The sequence below is a fragment of the Aquila chrysaetos genome, chromosome 7 (genome assembly GCF_900496995.4).
Source record: "Aquila chrysaetos chrysaetos chromosome 7, bAquChr1.4, whole genome shotgun sequence".
In the NCBI taxonomy this organism is placed as follows: domain Eukaryota; kingdom Metazoa; phylum Chordata; class Aves; order Accipitriformes; family Accipitridae; genus Aquila; species Aquila chrysaetos.
In genome coordinates, this window is record NC_044010.1 from 12,128,954 (window position 1) to 12,150,364 (window position 21,411).

The 21,411-nt window shown below is 42.9% G+C and overlaps 1 protein-coding gene across 5 annotated transcripts in view; it reads left to right on the forward strand.

Moving 5' to 3' along the window:
• Positions 1–594: 594 nt before the first annotated feature.
• NECTIN3 (nectin cell adhesion molecule 3) overlaps positions 595–21,411 on the forward strand; it is a 72,424-nt gene continuing 51,607 nt past the window's right edge. For 4 of the 5 annotated variants that reach the window (XM_030020243.1, XM_030020244.1, XM_030020245.2 and 1 more), the window contains exon 1: positions 641–906. In XM_030020243.1, coding sequence (XP_029876103.1) covers positions 696–906 — 211 coding nt within the window. In that variant the 5' untranslated portion in view covers positions 641–695. The other variant, XM_030020242.2, reaches the window with a different exon arrangement.

The window sequence follows — 21,411 nt, forward strand, 5'->3', positions numbered from 1 at the left end:
GCGCAGGATGCCTCGGCCGCACGGCTCCCCTCTCCCGCCGCCTTCCCGCTGCCTCAGCCGGACAGCGGCTGGGAGGACGCGTAGCGGAGCCTCCCTTCCCCGCAGAGGCGAAGCGGGCCGGGCGAGGCGGAGGAGGCCGGCGAGGCTGCCGGGGAAGGCAGGAGGCGCCAGGGGGAGAGGGCGGGCGGTGAGTCAGCCCGGACCGCCGGGGAGCGCGGCGCCCCCTGACCACGCTTGGGGCGGTGGCGGGCGGGGCGGGGGGAGGGGGCGGGGCGGGACGTACCAACAGCCCCCCGGGGGAGGACACCGTGGCACTCCCTCCCACCAGCTGCCCGCGTTGCCACGGGGATCCCCCCCCGCCCCCGGTGCGCGGGCGAGTCTGCGGGTCCACGGAGCGGGCCGGGAGAGGCGGGGGGGGCGAAGCGACTTTCCCCGCGGCGGGTGGAAAAGGGGCGGGCGGGGGTCGAGGCAGATACGCTCGCGGCACACGCCTCCCTCTGCCCACCCCCCCCTCCCCGCGGCGGGGTGGTGTGGCCCGCTCTGAGGAGGGCGGGGAGCGGCGCGCAGCGCCTCCCTGCTCAGTGACACACGCACCCGGTGCGGGGAGGCGGCGGCTGCTCGGGGAGCGAGCGAGCGGGAGAGGGAGGGAGCGGGCGGGCGTCGTAGCGGCGGCGACTGGGAGCCGAGCCCGGAGCATGGCAGGGGCTGAAGCCGCAGCGGAGGCTGCCGCCGGTTTCCCCTCCTCGCCGGCTCCTCCCGCCTGCCGGGAACTTTTTCCGGCGGCCGGCGGCGGTGCCTTCCTCCGGCGGTGGTGGCCGCAGCGGCGGCGGCGGCGGCTCCGCTCGGCGGTGCCTCCCGGGCCGGGGCTGGGGCTGCTGGGACTGGTTTTCTCCCGCTTCTGCTGCAGTAAGTGAAACTTTTTCCCGTTGGCGGCCGGGGCAGGGCGAGGGGGCGGGTGGAGGAGGAGGAGAGAAACCCGAGCCCCGGCAGCGCCGGGGGACTCGGCCGAGTTGGGGGAAACTTTGTGTGCGCGCCCGGCGGGGCGGGGTGGCGGTTGCTGCCGGCCGGCCGCCCTGCGGACGGGGAGGGCGGGTAGGACGTGGTCGGGATCGCGGGAGCGACTGGGGGTGGGAGGGGGTGTCGGAGCCGGAGGCTGCAGCGCGCCGGGGAGAGCCCCGGGAGCTTTTCCCCGCTTTCTGGCCGAGAACCCCGCCGCTAGCGCCGCCGCCGGCCTCGCCGGGAGGTCTCCGGGTGCCGGGCGTCCCGGGAGGCCGGGGCGGTGCGGGCCGTTGTGGGCCGTTGTGGCGGCCGTTGGGTTCGCTTGCCGCGGCGGAGGCCCGTTGCCGGCGCGAGCGGCCGGGGGCGGGAGCCGGCCCGCCGTTGCACCTCCGCGAAGTTTCTTCGGGGGTCGGCTCCGCGCCGCCCGGCCGGGGTGGCCGCAGCCCGGGGCGGGGCAGCGGGGGAAGTTCGTCCGGCGGCGGGGCCGGGGCTTCCCCCCGACGGGCGGCAGGTTATCCGTCGTAATTCCCGTCCTGAACGGCGGGCTTTCGCTTGTTTGCGGGAATTCACGGCTGCTTGGGAGCCCCACCGCCAGCCCCCTCTCCCCCAGCTGGTGGGAAGGACAGAAGGGTGGGTCTTCTTGTTCCCCGGGTGTACTTCGGGGCAGGAATAGTACGCTCTTTGCTTCTGGTGCTGTTGGCTTGCATCGTCGTTCCCTCTTAATCGGGGTGAAATCGGTGCTAGTTACGGCGGGCTAATGGTTTTAGATCGCTTATCTCTCTCGGTGTGAGCGTGGGTTTGTGTACTCTCCGTCACCCCCCTCTTGAGCAGCCGCTGCTGGGGGCACTGCGGTGCGGGGCCACCGTGTGGCTCGGCGTGACCACTCGTAGGAAAAGACAACCATCACCACCACCACCCCCCCCCCCCCCCCCCCCCCCGTGCTTTTTCCTGTGGAAAACAAGCAAGCGACGTAGCAGTTGGAAACTAAATCAGAGCAGGATTTTTTTTTTTTCACTGCGTGCTGTGTAGTGTCATTTTTACAGCAGTGGAAGATGAGAGAAAAAAAAAGTGGACTTGGGCAAGAGCACATCGAAAACCATCATCCTGCTGTTGTATTCCCAATGCAGTAATGAATAGTTGGCAAGGATATTTTATTATAGGATACGCTATGTCCTTTCCCTCTTGAAGGAAGGAGGAACAAGTTAGAGGAGGTAGTCTCTGGAGGTTCATGTGATAAAAATACCAAGACTTGCAAGCCATGCCACCATAAAGCAGTTGTATAGAATCTGAGAAATGCTTTTTCAGGGAGGGAGTTGAGGTACTGCTGCTGTAAGATTGTGCTCTTGCATGTAATAGTCTCCCCCCTCTGGCAATGATGTAGCTTTCAGAAAAGATGATTATTACTAATTTAAGCTTAAACACATGCATTTGCTGAGAGAACCCTGTTAAATGGTCTACGTTCTTCTATCTGTCCCTAAAGAAAGGCACAGAAGGGCGGGTCTTCATGCACATAGGGTTTATTTTGGAGGAGTAAGAGTAGTTCGCTGTCATTCCTTGTCCTGATGGTGAACCTGTTAGTGTTTCAATTTACTGAGAGCTAATGTGCTCACATAAATTTTGTTGGGAGGGATGATTTGGTCCTAGTCAAGCTGAGTAACAACTGTAATACTTCTTACAGCACAAGAGTTCTACGGGGCTAGGTGACTGTCTCCTTGACCAGAGATTACTGGGATGTTGCTTTAGAGAAGATGAACTATATGTTAGTGAAGTGGTCCAAGAGCTGAATTGCTCACGCAGAATTTCTTCTGTGTTGCATAGAGTATGTCCTGGCTACAGGATTAAGTCTTTAAACTGATGGCTTGCTTTTTTTTTTTTTTTAATAGATCAGCTACTAAACTAAGTTGTTGTTGACATAACTGAAACAAGATCTATTGCTTTCTTATATGTTCTCTAGAGCTGCTTGGCTGAATGTTTTAAAAAGTGTTAAAGACGTACTTTTCTTCCTCTTTAAAATACATCCAACAGTTTTATTTCCCACACATAAAACTTTGGAGCTCTTAGTTGATAACAAACACTTATTATGCAGTATTTGCCTTTATTTGTGGTAAATTGACTTTTTCAATATTAAGAAGGCACCGTACTTCAAAACCTTAAGGCTTGAAGACTTAGTTTTCATAGGGTTGGCAAACTTCTTGCACTAGCAGTTTTTTCCCCCTCCCTTTGTTCCGGTTGATTTCTGCTCTTTTGTGCTTAAAAAGGTGAAGTTGCAGACTTGACATAACCTTGCCAAGCTATTTTTACATGTAAACGTGAAGATAATAGTAACAATGAAGTTAAGAGCATCCGTGTGCCATATCATGCGGTGGCTTACTATTTTAGTCTTAATGAGTGTAATTCAGATGTCAGTCTTCCCAGATTCCTTTTGGCATGTGAACTTGACTGATAACGCTTCAGAACATATGCCAAAAGTGGGAATGTTGTGTTGAAATAATTTTCTTTTTCAAGTGCAAGTTTTTGAAGTATAATCTATGGATAAAAGGGGAAACTTAAAAAAATACTAGTGACTTTTGGACTGTGAGATAAGGAGCAGGGGAAGATGGTTTTTCGTCAGTATCTTAGTTTTTAGATTACTTTTCCCCCTGAAATTTCCCACAATTGTTTTCATTATCTCTGTCACAGGTGAGTGTGAAGGGAAAATCATGTAATGACTGAGGCTTTCAAGAGTGCTCATAAATACATTTTGAGCATGATTAGATGTTGATGGAACCTAAACCTGCTGACTACTTTTGGTCACCATTCTTCCTGCTGGTTGGTCAATTCTGATAATACTAGCAAAAAGAGGAACTGAAAATGGCATCACAAAAAAAAAACAAACCCAAAACCCAAACAAACCTAGTAGAATAACTTCATTATAAAATCACATCAATTTTTATGCGATTATTGTGACTGACAGCTGGAAATGATGATTTATTTGATCTATAATTCCTCAGGGAAATACTATGAAAAAACTCCAATGCTCAAACAAAAAAACTGAAGGGGAAAGGAAGAGAGAAAATTTATGTGGAATCTGAAATAACAGCAACTTTTGGATTTTTGAATAAAAATAGACCTGCTTTAATAAATACTGCTGTTTTTAGGAAAGCGAGGCTATCAGGTTCAGCTTACAGGTACAAGTAATTCTTCCACTTCTCAGTTAAACAGTACGTGATGCAATGAAGTATGTACTAAACTTACATGATCAAATGTAGTGTAGCTTTGAACTAGGGGAGATATACGACATCCATAAGAAACATCATCATAACCTTTACTCTATAAAATACCTTGGTATACATTGTGGCAAGTATTTTTCAGCTATGCTGTATATGAGGAGCTGTGTGCTACTAAATAATGAATTCCTTATAATTTCAGTGCCTCGTTAGTTTGCACACAGTGGTTTTTTGCAAAGTGTTTTAGAATGTAAGCATGAATTAAAAACTAAGTCAAATTGTAAAGTGAGGTGAATAGAAAGGAAAAAAATATAAGATGCATTTTTCAGGGACTTCATTTGGGAAATAATTGTGGTTTTTTTCAATTTGAATTGTTGGTTATGTTAAGCTTCTCAGTAAGGCTAGAAAAAGAAGTGTTTGTGGGGCATATGTTTTTAAGTTCTCATTGATTTTTTTTTTTTTTTTTTTTTTTTTTCCCCTTAAAGCAACCTGGAGTACAGACCTCCAGGCTGTAGTGGACTTGGAAGGGTTGGATTACAAAGATGCAGATAATTCAAGTCTAGAGTGTACCATATACAAAAGTGGAGTTGCAAATAAAAAAAAAAAGGAAATTCCCAAGTAACTATTGACCAGAACAGGCTATTTGACTAAAAACTTTTTTTTGTGATTTTCAGGTTAAGTCATGACAAAAATACGAGGTCAAGCAAACCAGGTTACTACCTTGGAAATGAGAAAGTGTGGTAGAGCATTCAAAAAGACAACATTTTTTCCTCATTGTATGTAAAAAGCAATGTTTAGTTTAGAAATTCATGTCTGAATATGCATTTATTTTTTGAAAATGGTACGGAGAGAAATGCACTTTTAAAAAGGTGTTAGGTGAGCCAATATGACAACAGTAGGAGAAGGAATAGGAATACTATAGAAGGTATTTGAGAAGTTGGAGAGAAGGAAATGTTGTTGTAATATGTAGTAGGTAGGGCAGTGTATGAAACTGCTGTGTGAAAAACAGAGCAACTGCACTGGTAGAAATAACAAGAGTAACTTCAAATAGAGGGAGAGTTAAACCTGAATTGTTTAATAATTAGCGAAAAAAATGAAGCCAGAATTTGGTCAATCTGTACTTGAGGATAACTCAATATACTCTGAGGTGTGCTGTTCTGGAACAGCTTTTAGCTCTGTTTCATTGTGGTAGGTCTGTCGTGTTCAAGATTACTGTTAAACTATGGTGCTCACGTAAAATAAATACAAAATAACAAAATGTAGATGCTAACATTTCAATAAAATATATTGTATAGGCTTATAATTCTTGACTGCTATTTAAGTATTAGACAAGACAGTTTCGATTTATTTGTAGCACTGCATGGAAATAGTGCAAGTTGAAGTTGTTCTGAAAGAAGTGGTTATAAAACTTGCATGGACAGGGTGAAAGCAGGTTACAGTAGTCATATATTTTAGGATGAATGAAAAGCGAGTATGCCAACTAACACTTCAGTTTCTGGTGTGCAAGAACTCCCATATATGTATATGGAAGTGAAGTGTAATTTTGAGTGTGTGTTATTTGAGTTAAGATCTGAATGCTTTGAGTATTATAAAAGAATTGTGATGGTTGTGTAGCCGCTTGTGCTAGGTAAAGGTTGAACAGTTTCTTGATTTAAACAATGTGTTTCTCTCTTGCCTCCTTAAATAATTTTATGTTATGGAATATGAAGATTGCTTGATTTTGAACAAAAGAGGGCTCTAGCAGGATTTCTTTCTTGTAAGATTAGAGAGTCAAGTATCCTCTTTAGAAATATGGTCAAATGTAGGTGGTTCACTTTCCCATCCCCTTTAGTATTGCTCACAGGATGATATTGGGAAACAAAGGACTGTTCTGTAGCAGGAGAAGCAAAAATATGTTGCCTTTGCAGAACATCTGTACCAGCTGATTACCCTTCAGGTGCTGGTGTAGAGCTTTTAAGGTACACAAAAATCACAGATGTAAATGCATCTACTGTGAAAAGGGAAAAGGCATTAGGGGTGTGTTACTTCAGTAGGCAGTGTGTGGGGCTAATGAGTAGCATTTGTAGAGCTCAAAGTGAAATTGAGTTAGAAGCTTTAGAGTCAAAAGTCTAAATCTCAATTTTTAGAAGCAAAAGCAGTAGTGAATGGAAGTAGGGTAAGAGAAATACAAAACCTGGTATACAGACTGGTAGAAGGTAATCTTAAGTGCCAACTACTTGCAGTGCTGTTAGTAAATGTCATCCTTTTTTAGTGTTCATTTGGTTATCTATTCAAGAGCAGTAAAGCTGAAGAGTATTACTTTCCTTCCCATGTTACATCATATTGTTGCTGTGGAGGTAGCTTGACCTGCTGTCCTGTGGTTGAATGCAACTTCGTCCAAACAGAGTTCTTTATCAGAACATGTGGCTACAGACTTGTTAGATAAGTCTGCAAAGAAGTGAGAGTGCCGAGATGGCTTGTGTTGTCTGCTTGCTCTGGAGTCTGGTACATTGCCTCTTAAAGATGAGCTGTGTGATGATGGATTACTTTGCTCTAGCACTGTTTGTGTTTGTACTTAGGCTGCTTGTTTCCAACTTTGAATGGATGTGTTGTATTCAGTCAGGATTATTTGAACTTTCTTTTTTTATCCTGATGAGTGCTGTAATGACTGGTATGTAGATACTAATGCAGAAGTTCCTGTGAGGAATTTTCTTGATGACCTGATAATTGGATACTAACAGAATGGCCAGATTTTCTTAGTGAGGAATAGCTATAGGTGCAATTATTTAATTATTATTTTATGCCATGTGGTTTTGGTTTTTGTTTGAAGAGGAGGAGGTGTGTATGATCTTTAAAGGTACTTTCTAACCCAAACCATCCTATGGTTTTATGTGGGGTTTTGTATGGGGTTTTTTGGTAAGGTTAGCCTATGTAAAACAAGATTTTTGAAAAGTATATATTTGAAGGACAGTTGTGTTCAGTCCCTCAGAGCATAGCTATTTGAAATGCAGTAATGTATTTTTATTGAGAGGATGGAGAAGATGATGAATTACTGGGTTAGGCATGAGATAGGCTGATCAGCCTTTCTTGTTAGAGGTAAAGGGGTCATTAACAATATTCTCTATTCCTGGTTAGAACGCAGATGGATTGCCTAGAAAAGAGTGTCATGTAAACATGGGAAGAAATCCCAAGAATAGCTAAGAAAGCAAAGATGGAATAGCTGAATGTGGGTAAAATATAAGGAAATATATGAGAATAGAATAGGATCATTAAGTTTGGAAAAGACCTCTAAGATTGAGTCCAACTGTAAAGCCAGCACCACTGTGCCCACTAAACCATGTCCTGAAGTGCCACGTCTAGATGTTTTTTGAACATCTTCAGGGATGGTGACTCCACCACCTCTCTGGGCAGCCTGTTCCAATGCCTGACAACCCTTTCAATACAGAAATTTTTCCTAATATCCGATCTAAACCTCCCCTGCCACAACTTGGGGCCATTTCCTTTAGTCCTATCGCTAGTTACTTGATAGAAGAGACCAGCACCCACCTCACTACAGCCTCCTTTCAGGTGGTTGTAGAGAGTGATAAGGTCTCCCCTCAGCCTCCTCTTCTCCAGGCTAAACAGCCCCAGTTCCCTCAGCTGCTCCTCAGAAGACTTGTGCTCCAGGCCCCTCACCAGCTTCATTGCTCTTTGGACATGATCCAGTACCTCAATGTCTTTCCTGTAGTGAGGGGCCCAAAACTGAACACAGCACTCGAGGTGCGGCCTCACCAGTGCCCAGTACAGGGGACGATCACCTCCCTGCTCCTGCTGGCCACACTATTTCTGATACAGACCAGGATGCCGTCGGCCTTCTTGGCCACCTGGGCACACCGCTGGCTCATGTTCAGCCGGCTGTCGACCAGCACCCCCAGGTCTCTCTCTGCCGGGCAGCTTTCCAGCCACTCTGCCCCAAGCCCGTAGGGCTGCATGGGGTTGCTGTGACCCAAGTGCAGGATCCGGCACTTGGCCTTGTTGAACCTCATGCCATTGGCCTCGGCCCATCGATCCAGCCTGTCCAGATCCCTCTGTAGAGCCTCCCTACCCTCAAGCAGATTGACCTTCCCTCCCAACTGGGTGTCGCCTGCAAACTTGCTGAGGGTGCACTCGATTCCCTTGTCCAGAAGCAATTAAAGAGTGAATTGTGTGGTAAAGACAATGTCAGGGAATATGATAACTGTGTCTATAAAGTGAGGAGAGATGAAAAAGCTGTTAGGTGAGAGCTTGTTTTACTTCCCTGGATGTGAAAAGACAGTGAAGTTGTAAAATAGTGGGTTAAAATGAGGTGTAGGTATGTATAAGTAAGACTCTTGAGGGGGCTCATGGCCAATATTTACCTTGGTTCTGGAAAAGCTAGGCCAGTGGTTGCTTACTACAGAACTTAGTACACAGGCTTATGGTGAAGAGCTTCAAGGCATAGCACAGCAACTTCCAAGTCATAATAAAAACACGAAACAAACTTTTTTTTATTATCCAATAGATGAATGCTTCAAGAATTATTTTTCTTCTCATTCTTTTCAGGTAATTAACTTCTAGTTTTTGGTCTGTTTCAAATGTGAACTCAAAAATTGGTCTTTCTGTCCATAAGTTACCAATAGAATAAAATTAGCAGCAAGAATAAAAAAAAACTTTCAAAGTCTTGAAAATTCTTTCTCTGTCCTCTATTCTTTTACCTCTGTTTTCCCAAGTGTGAGGAACTGAATAGGTGAAGTTTAACATCAGCATGTTATCAAAAAGGTCACTATTAGTTCAGGTAGTGGAAAGTAACAAGCTTCTAGACTATCATCTTTTATCACTACTGCATTCTTCTGTTCAATATTTTTCCTTCTTTTCAGTTGATTGTCAAGTAGTGTACAGAAGTAAAGCAATTTTAATTTTGTAATGCCTTAAAATAGCATGGTTTTGCATTCTCAATGTGAAGGCTAGTCAAGTGTAGCTTGTTTTGAGTTGACTGGTGTACTAGGATTACCTGCAGCAGTAGATGGCTCTTGTTGATCCCCCCACCCCACCCTGACCACCCTCCTGTATCTGATTTTCATTATCTGGCATTTAAGATACCTTTAAATGTCTACAGGGGATCATTGTTTTCTCCTTTTCTATTAGTCAAAGCTGGCATATGAGAGTTTTTAAACTTGTCCTTAATATCTTCCTGGGATTAGTTTGAACAGAACAGAATGTTTTGCTTGAGTGACTGTTTTAAATACTTTGAAGGTGCTAGTGTGTTGTGGTTTAATCCCAGCTGGCTATTAAGCACCACACAGCTGCTAGCTCACTTCTCCCTTCTGTGGGATGGGGGAGAGAATTGGGGGGGGGGGGGTTGAGACAGTTTAACAGGACAGGAAAGGAAGGGAAAATAATAAAAATAATAAAAATAATAGAATATACAAAACAAATGATGCACAATACAATTGCTCACCACCCGCTGACCAATGCCCAGCCTATCCCCGAGCTATGGTGCCCCCTGGCCAACTCCCCCCTCAGTTTATATACTGGGCATGATGTCACATGCTATGGAATACCCCTTTGGCTTGTTTGGGTCAGCTGTCCTGGCTGAGTCCCCTCCCAGCTTCTTGTGCACTGCCTTGGCTGGCAGGGCAGTGTGAGAAGCTGAAAAATCCTCAAATTAGTATAAACACTGCTTAGCAACAGCTAAAACATCAGTGTGTTATCAACATTATTCTCATCCTAAATCCAAAACGCAGCACTATACCAGCTACTAAGAAGAAAATTAACTTTATTCCAGCCGAAACCAGGTCATAGTGCTATCACTGTAATGCAGTGGTGCATGCAGAATTTGAAGTCATTGAAATGGCAATCTCCTGCCAAAAAACCACATTTGCTAAAAGGTGAGTAAAGGCTAGTCAAACAGGTCTTCATAGTTCATGTGTGTACAGATGAGTGGAAAAAACAAACTGAGGCAGCTTGATGATTTTATTAGTTAGTTTTGGATCTCTTAATTTCACTAGCCCTTGAATTAGAAGATTACAAATTAGTGTTTGACTTACTTTTTCTTAATCCTGTTTTGTGTGGGCATTCTTTGCCCAATTCTGTTGCTTCTTTTTCACTTGCAATACCACCCATGGTGCATATGGTTAAGCTGAAAACTAATTATTGCTGGATCAAGTGCATTTAAGAACAGCCTATTGGATGAAGGGATGCTGGAGATAGAATATGAAGAAGTTGAGATTATGTTCAAGTTGGGCAACTACCTTTAATTTCTTTTCAGTGTACATAATCTGGTAGAACAATAGTCAGTTTAGTCAAGCATAAGTTAAATTACATCAAATGCAAGGAACTTCTTCATAATAACAGAACAACTGAGAGAGCAAAGCTTTTGACTTGTATTAACTTGGGGTAATTTTTTCCCCAGATTCCTTCTTTAATTTCGCCTACATCACCGGTTGGCCCTTGCCATAATTAACAAAGTTGACTAAGTATATTTTTAAGATTATTACTAGAGGTCAGAGAAGCGAAGATCAAGAGCTGTTAAGCTTAATCCCATTTTTGAACATATTTTTAAAGATTGATAGTATACCCCAGTGATGCTACTTCTGTGCTTTAAACAATTCAATGCACTTTTGACTTCAAAAGGTAAACTTTTAAAGAGGTGCTATAGATCTAAAGAAATCAACCATGATAACTTGGTGGTTGTGACCGTACCATTAATCACTTCTTAGGAGATTTAAATGCATCCTGTCGAAAGTTTCATGTGTTATTGGTAGCTGAGGTAGCATGAAATGGTCTACTTCCACTAGCTAGAAAGTGCAATATACCCATTTATCCAGGATATCCTGTATAGAAAGAAGTATAGTAAATTCTGCATAGCTGCGTTTCAGCAGTTTGTGGTATCAGAGGTAGTTCAAGCTTCTGCACATAGCATATATGGCAGGGGGTTGGAACTAGACAATCTTTAAGGTCCCTTCCAATGCAAACCTTTCTATGATTCTATATGTATAAGACAACTGTTAAGGTCAATGGCGATAAAATAGGCTTTTAACTATAACCAGATTAATTATCACAGTTGATGCATTAGTGATTTCACATGAATGTTTAATAATTTGTGTTACCTTCTGACAAATCAGAATGTAATCTGTTGTTGAGAAATAGTTGTGTGTAAGCTTCATGTAAGATCTTTTAAAGATTTTGCTTAGAGTGTTCTGCCTTACAGAAGGAGGTGAGAACTATGGGACTCTATGGAACTGTTAGTTCCCTTGCTGATGCATTTTGAGAGCTACTCTACAGCTCTGTTTTCAAAGACTGAAGAGGCATGGCTTAGATGTGATAAATTGATGTGGCTGCAAATTAGGTGAAAAATGAAGTGAGGAAGAGGAGTTGTGGTGTCTCCACAGTTTGAGACTGCTCTGAAAAGAGGTCCTGAATTGATTGCTGTAAGTACATAGGACAAGACTGTGGACAAAGGGAGAACAGTGAGTGTTATTAATCTTGAGAGGCATTTAACAAGGTGTCCTAAAATGTCCTTGTAGCCAAATTGGTGAGATATGGTTTAGGTAAGTGTATTATTAAGTGGGTGAAAAATTGTGTGTACTGCTGGACTCAGAAGGTTCTGATCAGCTGTATGAAGTCCACCTGGAGGCTTGTTACTGGTGGCATGCCCTTAAGGATCAGTGTGGGGCAGTTTGTACGCATTCCAATCCCTCTTCCAGGTCAGTAATGCACTTTAAGCAATTTTGTGGATGCTGCCAGATTGTGAGGGGCAATTGATATGCTGGAGACTAGGGCTGAGTGGGACATCTGTGGGCTGGAGAAACAGCTGGCAGAAACCTCATGAAATTGAACAGTAAATGCCAAGTCTTTCTGGGGCGGAATGATCCTGCGCAGCAGTGTAGATGTGGTGCTAACTGGTGAAAAGCAGCTTTACAGGAAAGAACATAGTGGTCCTTGTGGGTCAGTATGTGCCTTTGTGGTGTAAAAGGTGAAGAGCATACTAGGCATGATCAGCCAGTTGAAGGAAGCAATAATTCTCTACTATTCAGAGTTTGTGAGACTGCATCTGGAGTACTGTGCCCAGCTTTGAGGTCCCAAGTACAAGGCAGATGCTGAGGTGTCTGTGGAAGGCCACTAAGATAGGGAGTCAGCAGCACGGCATGTGTGAAGAGGGGCTGAGAAGTGAGTTTGTTCAGCTTTGAGAAAAGTCTGAAGTGGGCAATCCTAATTGCTGGCTCTGACTGTTTAATAGGAGGTGACAGAGAAAGTGAAGACTGACTCTCCTTACACATGCACAGGGAAAGGATAAGAGGCAACAGACACAAGCTACAAGGGAAATTCTAATAATGTGTTAGCAATATGTTTTCACACACTGAGAATGAAGCACTGAAACAGGTTGTGGAATCTGTCCTTGAAAATTTTCAGAACCTGATTATGGTATGACCCTGAGCAACTTGATCTGACTTGAAAGTTGGCCCTGCTTTCAGTTGGGGTTTGGATTGGATAACCTCCAGAAGTCCCTTTCAGTCCAAATGAGCCTCATTTTGTGCATGGGTAGGCAGGAGCTGGTATACTATAGTTGCTAGCCCTGGAAGAAAAGTAGTAGTTGGAAGTCTTTTTCTGTTAAGTTGAAAATGTCCAAGTAAAGTCTTAAACAAGTCTTTCCTATAAAGCAATTTGACTGCTAAAAGCTTAGTTTAAAATTGGATCCCATTGTTAACTCCTAATGTAAGTAATAACTTTTAGAGAATTTCTTAAAGGAAGACTTGCCTGCATTTCTTCTGTTACTTCAATAAGCAGCCAGTAAGAGCAGTTCTTTACAGCACAGAGCTGAGTGCCAGCGTGACAGACACTGAAAATGTAGTTTGGCAGTAAATTGAGCAGCTATTATACAGCATTAATATGCTTGGCTATTGGTTACCTAGCCTTGCTGTCTTGTTGCGGTTCCTGGACAAAAAGGGTTAACTTCCTGGAATAGCTTGCAGTGGAGGGTGGCCTTTAAGAGCTAAAAAAAAGCCAGCAGTGTCAGCAATGCAGGGGGCAGCAGGCATCTGCATAACTTTGTAATGAAACTGGTAACTCATCAGATCTTGTCATGGACAGCTGAGATTTAGGCATTTGATTTTATGAATTGCTGCTCCTGGCAAAATATGCTTATTTTGTATTTCATAATATGGCTGCAGTTGTTAAATATTGGCAGACAACATGCAAACTTTACAAGTAATTGAAAATGTGAAGTTAATGTTTAGCTGTCTTCCTGATCTTACTTGAGACTTTGCTACTTTATGTAGTGCAAAGTACAACCTCCCTTCTCCTCCCTCAGACCTCAGCTCTTTCTAGAGTAGGGGATATGTGGGAAGACAACATATAAAAAGTGGAGGAGTGGCCTGCTCAAGGGAGTAGGGGCTTTGCTAGGGATTGAAGGTCTTGTTCCTTCATCTAGGACATCACACATGTCACTGCTCCTGACCAGTTTTTAGTGGTTTTCTAATTTCAGTGTAGGAGGTACGGTTGTGGGGGCAGGGAATGCTGAATGCTTATAACTGTTGCTGTATGCTTAACAAAATTTCAGGTCCTTCCTTAAAATTAATTTCACAAAAAAGCCAAACCCCCAAAATACTGATACCTAGGTGCTTATTTTTAGAAATTCAGTATTTTTTGCTCGTACAGATTTTTTTTGCTAATTTACCCTTGAGCTTTCTGTAAGGACTCTGTACACTCACAAAACCAAATGCAGCGGGCTGTCCCTCTGAGTGTGCCGTGTTCCTTTCTCCATTTAAAGTTTGAACGTTGTCCATTTCTGCTTGACTTTAATTTTTCTTTAATCTTCCTATGTAAAAGTAATATCCTATTAAAGACAACTAAACATGTTAACACAACAGTATTTTTCCATTGCTCTTGTTCCCCCCGACATGGCTGAAATGCCCTATGTAGTTTGGTTTTGGTTTTTGTTTTTTTTTTTTCCCCAGTTACCCTAAGTCAGGAGATGTTATTTGTGCTTAAAACTTTGTTCTTGGTTAATTTTACTAAGAATTTATCAGACACTGCTTTTCAATATGCCACAGCTTTAAATGGCCATCGTTTTGGCTTGTCAATAGCAGCCAGCATTTCTGGTAGTAGGTGTTAAAAGTTGTTTGGGGTTTTTTTTGTTGTTGATTTATTAAACTATCTTGTGTTTATACTGAATGAACTTAACTTGCCTAAGACAAAGGAAAGCAATCTGTGTACTCATCACTTTGACTTTATTGGCCATTATTGACAGCACAGTTCAGAAGTCCTTCTCCCTCCTACCCCTACTTTTGAGTAGATAAAATACAACTTAGTTCTAGGAAATGTAACTTAAACGTGATCACTTTTTATTAGACCTTCTGTTTGAATGTAAGATAGTTAAACAATAATTGTGCAGTCCAGAAATTGATGGTTAATTGTTTCTCGGAGTCCATAGATTAAGGCAAACTTAAGCTATTGTTAATAATGTATGGAGAAGTGGAGTCAGAAGTGCAGTATAGCATAGGAAGAACAGCAAGTATATTGGTGTAGAAAATTAAGTTACTGTATAATAAAATAGTGAAGTACTGCTGTAGTACTGCACATGCCTATAAATGCAGGCATGGAAATACATTAATTCTTGATTTAGATCTTTATTGCTTCTCATAGCCAGCTGAGTTGACTGTCATTCCAACAAGTGTGCCATGCAGTCTTATAGTTAAAATGTAGATTGTGGCTGACCATTGCAGCTTGCTTGTGCTGGCTGGTGTAAATAATGGGAAATGCCCAAAGGATCAGGTATTAATTCAAGGACACTAAGACTTCACCAGTTACAGCTCAGCCCAACTACTTTAATACAATGTTATTGCCTTGAAGATACCTGCTGTAGGATTCCCTTAGTTGCAGTGTAGGGTTGTAACTTTGCTAGGCACTGAACATTTGCTACTTCAAAAAAAACTGAGAAAGAAAAATGGTTTATGTAATATTCTACTTGAACTAATGACAGAAGGACTTGCTTATGAAGATGCCTCAGTCAGCTATTGCTTTTGGTAACATTTAGGATCAAATTTTGGTTTGCTAATTCCATAGGTCATGCATTCAGCAGTATCTGCTAGGCCTGTCAGCATAGTGGTACCTTAACTGTCTTTCAAAAAGGTGTCAACTGAGAGATGTTGTGACAGAGCTTTTTTTTTCCTATTTAAGAAAGCTTATTAACTTATTGGCTACTACCTGGTATTTATACTGCTGGGGGAGTACCTAAAATTGTTGTCTTGGCACTTTTAATTATCAGATTGAGGACGTGAATATTGCTTAGTGGTTTCATCATATGTTTGCACCTAGTTCTGTCCATCTGAAGTCTCCTGTTTTGTGTGAAGGACATAGTATTGTTGGAAAGAAAAGGAGAGTGATAGTTATCAGAGGGAGTTTCCTGTGAGGTTTGGAGGCACCCCATCTGCTGACCTGATTTGATGTCTTGAGAACTTTCCCCATTTCAGGGCCGTTGGATCCAGGATGTTACGGAGAGACTAAGTCTGATCTTTTGACTGCTACGTTTTGCATATATCCGTATGGTCACCAGTGATTCTGCCAAGGGTAACTCTGAGTGTGACTAAAGAACTCTGAGGGCTAAGGTGAAGGACATGAGTTTAGAGCCCACAACCTGGGTGCCTATCCCAGTGAGGGAGAAAGACTCGGGTAGGAGTGAATGCATCTGGCTGTTGTTGAAGGTAGGACTTTGAATTCTCTGACCACTGAGCTGTCCTTGAGGAACAAGAACTGCTGAGCCACAGTCAGGGTCTGTCTGACAAAGAAAGATGGGAGTTTCTTTTCCAATAGTGTTAACTTGTGAGGAGGGCTTTAAACTAGGTATGTTGGCATGTCCTCAGATTTTTCTCTTATCTGAAGAGAAGATATAAGGAGCAATAAAGAAGTGTCAGGGGGACATGATGGGAGAGGTTTTTTCCCCTTCCATTGTGAAGGCAGCACAAACAAGGACTGTGCACAACCACAGACTTACGACCTCATTGGGATTCTGGCAATGTGGTGGGATGGCTTCAATGACTGGAGTAGTGCAATTAGCTGGATTCATACCTTTCAGGAAAGGCAAGCTCGGAAGGTGAGAAAGATAGTGCTGTACAGAAGAGTGGATAGAATGTATGGACCTTTGCCCTTGAGCAGGTGACAAGCCAGTTAAAAGCTTATTGGTAATGTTAAGAGGACAGAGCAAAACAGGTGACACTGTTAAGTGTCTGCTACTGCTGGCCTGATCAAAAAGTACATGAAGCCTTCTTTAGGCACCTGGAAGAAGCCTCATGATTGCAGGCTATGGTGTTCAAGGCAGCTTGACAGGTACAGATGTGGGGTCCTGGTGAACACCAAATTGAGCATGTATCAGCAGTTTGCCCTTGCAGCAAAGACAGACTACCTCATCCTGGGCTGTGTTAAGCATGGCATCAGGTTGAGGGAAGGGATCCTTCATATCTATTTCACACTGAAGCACTGTGTCCAGTTTGGGGCTCCCCAGTACCAGAGAGACACTGAAGTACTGGAGCAAGCCCACTGGTGGGCCACCATGTTGGTCGGGGCCTGGAGCACAGGATGTATGAGGAGAGACTGCAAAAGCTGGGCTTGATCAGCCTGGGGAAGGGAAGGCTGAGGGGAAGGAGACGTTATTGCTGGCTGATGGGAGTGTGGCAAGAACATGGAGCCAGATTTTCCTTAGAGATGCAGCTTGAGGAAATAGGAACAAGCTGGAGTGGGGGAAATTCCAGGTCAATGTAAGAAAAAAATACTTCTCTGAGGGAGATCAGACACTGGAGCAGGTGCCTAAAGTGATTGAGGAATCTCATTCTATGGCAATATTCAAAACCTGACTGGATGAGTCTCCAAGCAGTCTGATATAACTGGACCTACTTTGAGCAGGACTAGGTCGCCTCTAGAGGTCCCTTGCCTTTTACCTAAATGAAATAATTATTCTCTAAATCAACGTTAGAGCTTGTTTGCCTTTGCCCATGAGAAATGCATTATGAAGAAACCTATACGCAGTTCACTTGTATTTGTGGTAATTGGTAGGTATCTTGGTTAGAAATGATGAATATAGCTTATATGTGTGTCGGAGATGATCTGGTGAACGCTTTGGAGACATCACAGGCTTTCTGTGAATGCATTTTCTCTACAAGCTGATACTGATAAATAGTGATTCCTGGGACTTGAGCATTCTGAACGCCTGGGTCTGACAGATGAAGTCAGAATGATTGAGTGAAGAATGTCTTGCTGCTAATACCTTACACTCTGGGGTAGACATGAGCTTTCTAGGTAATCTAGCAAGATACACATTGCAGTTATCCTTATGATTAGTATGGCAGTGTATGTATCTATTGCTGTATAGCAGAATAGTGGCTTTCTACCTTATAATGAAAGACAGCAAATAGCAATGACAAAAATCCTATACTGATCACTTTGTATTGCATTTTTGGATTCTGACTGCAGTTGCCTTGTTGAATTTCTGTTAGTCTATGTAATGGCAAGTTTATTATATGGTAGTGCTCAAACAACAATCATGTAACTTGGAAGGGAAGTTGTTTGTTGGACTTAGTGTGTGACTCCTACCAAGCCATGTTTTTGCAAGTTTGTGGCTAGGTGGAAGAGGCCGTGCTGCTATGTCACTGATAACTCCCAGATTTTTGAAATGAAGTGGGAGTGATGGGCAGTAACTCTTCAGACTTGTGTGATATTTATAGTGCCTCATCTGCCCCAATTTTCTTCTTCCTCTCAAAAAAAAAAAAAAAAAAAAAAAAAAAAAAAGCAAGCTGGTTGGTATTGTGATAGCATTAAATAGCATTAAATTGGTTTTCCAAATAAGGAGTGGAGAGGTTTGGAGTCTGGAAGGAAGTGTGGGAGGATAGTTATCTGACCAAACCTTCAGTAAGCAGTCACTGCAGTCTTGCAAGGACTTTTTCTGGAGAGAACTCATATGGTGGAAGGTGTGGTTCTGGGGGATCTTGTCTATTTCATTCCCTGGAGTATCAGATGCCCTAATTAAACATAACTACTTGTTGCTGATAGCAAGTTGGAATAAAGATGAATTACAGAGTTGTGGAGGACCTTATGAAACTGAGTGATGGAACAATGAAACAAGCTGCAGTGTAGATAAATGTTCAGTGATGCCCATGAGGCCTCCTTTGTGGAGGGAAGGAGTAAACTTCATATGTATTATTGCTTCTGAGCTGACTGTTGGAAACAAGGCCTTGGGTATGTGATGGTCAGTTCTGTGAACTGATGATTTTTCTGTGTTAGTTATCTTTAAAAGGGGGGGGGCAAATCAAGCATTGGATTAAAAGAACAAAACAGAACATACTGTGCTAACATGTAAATAGATTGCTTGCCTGTTCTTCAAATACTTCTATTCAGTTCTGGTCCCTTGATCTTAAAAGTGAGAGGAAAAAAAAAAAACCAAACCAAAAAAACCCCCCAAAACCACCTTAGGTTTGGAGTAGGTTCAGAGGAAGGCAGCAAGGATCAAAGGTATGAAAGTTGGCTAAGACTTTTCAGTTGAGAAAAGAGGCAATTTCTTTGGAGTAAGGGAAGAGAGGGAGGAATATGGTGGAGTCTGTGGAAATCATGAGTGATGTCAACAACATATATAGAGATTAACTTTTACAGTGCAAGAAGTAAGTGTTTGTCAAATGAAGCTACGAGGAGGCAAATTGCAAGCTAAGAAGGTGTTTTTTAGAACTGGTGGCAAGATTGCTGGCACTCCTTGCTATAGGATGCTATGAATGCAGAAAGCTTATGAAATCAACAGGAGATGGATCAGTACTTAAATCAACTGAGGGTTAAGCTGGCAGGTCAGATCAGGCTTGGGACAGCTGAAAGTATTAGGAGTACATGTTTGTCCTGACAAACTGCCCGCCCCCCCCCCCCCCCCCCCCCCCCCCCCCCCCCCCCCCCCCCCCCCCCCCCCCCCCCCCCCCCCCCCCCCCCCCCCCGCCTTGTTGTTGCTTAAATTTCCGCATGTGACTTGGTAACTTTCTCCTTGGTGAGAGCACAAATTGTTATTATAACAAGTTATGCTGTTAGGTTTCTAGGTGATGGGGAAGTATATCTGGAGTGCAGGGAAGGAATCTCAATCTAGAACTGCTGTCTTGATCAAAGTGTCTTCCCTTTTTTTTTTTTTGAACCATTTTATCTAAGAGTTACTGAAAGGTGAGGCTACAGAGGTGATTAGCCCCCCCTGCCCTGCCCCAGTCTACAGTAACTTACATAAAATATTCAGGTCATGCATTTATTTTTGTAATCAAATATTGAATCTTTTGATGCCTTCTTTTCATCTATACAGTCAATTATATAGGCAATCCTGCTCAAGTCAGGTGTGTCTTTGACTTGAGTGCTGCTCTTACCTGAAGGAAGTCCTACACTAAGCCTTGCCTCCACTGGATTGTCCTTCAGTGGCTCAGCTGAGCATCTCACATACAGTTCCAAATGTGGTAGAATAATGGTGATTTATAGCAGCTTGAATGTCTCGTGCTTATCTCTAAAGTTTGGACTGTGGACTGGAAGCTGTGTTGTCTTATCAGTTTTACACTCTTAAGATGAAAGACGACTATCTTTGCCAGAGGTCTTGCATGAAGGCAGCTGCACATGAAAGGTATGAACTAGGCAGTGTACTGTTTTGAAGCATGTCCTCTGTCATGATATTATGTTGGCATCTGCTTTGAACTTAAAGCATAGTAATGCCAGTTTTGGAACTTCTAGACTTAGCTCTGAAGAGCATACTAGAATTGAAACTTTTTAAGAATGAATTGATGTCCAGAAAGTGGCGATTTTTATGTAATGTACATAATTGTATCATGAAAGGCGATTGGTAGTAGGTAATGGGGCTGACTTAAAGGCACATGAAGCTCTGTGTACTTGATTTATAGAAGGCAGAAAAGCTGAAGCACTAGCTGACTAAAACTAAGTGATTAGGTGTTACTCTATCTCCTAAGTGGAATTTATGTTATCATCTTGAATTCACAGCCCTGCAAAAAAAATGAAGAAATGGAGCTTTTAAAAGAAATTTTAAGAAAGCAACACTAAACTTATGTCTAAACATCAGTTTATAAAATAACTTACTAATGATCAAACTCAGAATGAGTTACTTTTCTCAAAGCTGAAGGCTGTCTGTTACTTCTACAAGTCTTATTTGTGGTTGAGAATGAGAAAACTAGTCTCTAAAGAGTGATTTGAGTATGTCACATTGACTCAGCTGAGGACAAACTGATGCTAATAGAGATTTTGTGTGGGTTCATATACACAGCTTTGAAGAGATAAAAGCTTTTAAAAAATACGTGACAAAAGCTGAATATCTGCAAAAGCTGAATATCTGCTTGTGGATGAGAATACAAGAAATAAGTAATAGAGAAGACTTACCTGCTGTGAGCTGGCTGTCCCTCTGAAGAGGAAAACTTTTACTGAAAAGTGTAACTGGAAAGGATACAAATGGAAGCAGCAAATGGTCAAAAACATTTGGTGAGAAGACAGCTGTCTAATTGACCAGGTTGAATATGACATTCAAGTTAAACCCCAAATGCAGTAGACCTGAGGATGAAAAAAGTAGTTGAGTGTTCTGTCTTAAGTAAATACGTGTTAGCTAAAAGCACTGGTGCTCTTGAACCTAGAACTTTTGGTTTCAGAATTCTTTTTTTAAGTGCTGCTAACTGAGCATTGAAAATGGAATGAATTGGCCATCCTAGATGTCTTCTGAGATAATTCCTTTCTGTTTTTGCTAATCCCTTCATATATAACTGTGTTAGTTCCTTGATTTGCAAAGCGAGTGAGGGTAGTCTTGAAACACAGGTGGAAAAATGTGAATCAGCAGGTTGCTGGTAAGAGGACTGGGAATGAAAAGACTTCTAAAAGCAATGTAGTCTGAAATAGCTGAGTAGTGAGGTCTGGGTGAACCAAAAGGTCATGAGGGAGCAAGTGGTATAAGTGTGTGGAATGGATTGTTGCAAATAAGCTCCTGAAAGAAGAGCCTGCAATTGAGTTCATCAGCATGTGTGTTGTATCAGCTAACAAGAATTTGAAGGAAGACCAGATTATTACTTTGCTAAAAAGGTCTGTTAATAATCTTATAGTAATTAGGCTGGCAAAATCCTTGAACAGATCATATCTCTACCCCCAGTTCAGGATCAGCTTAGGTTGGTTTGGATGTTTGTGTTTTTATAACTAAACATCAAACCTTTCTAGAGGTTGTGGAGTCTTACCATTTTGG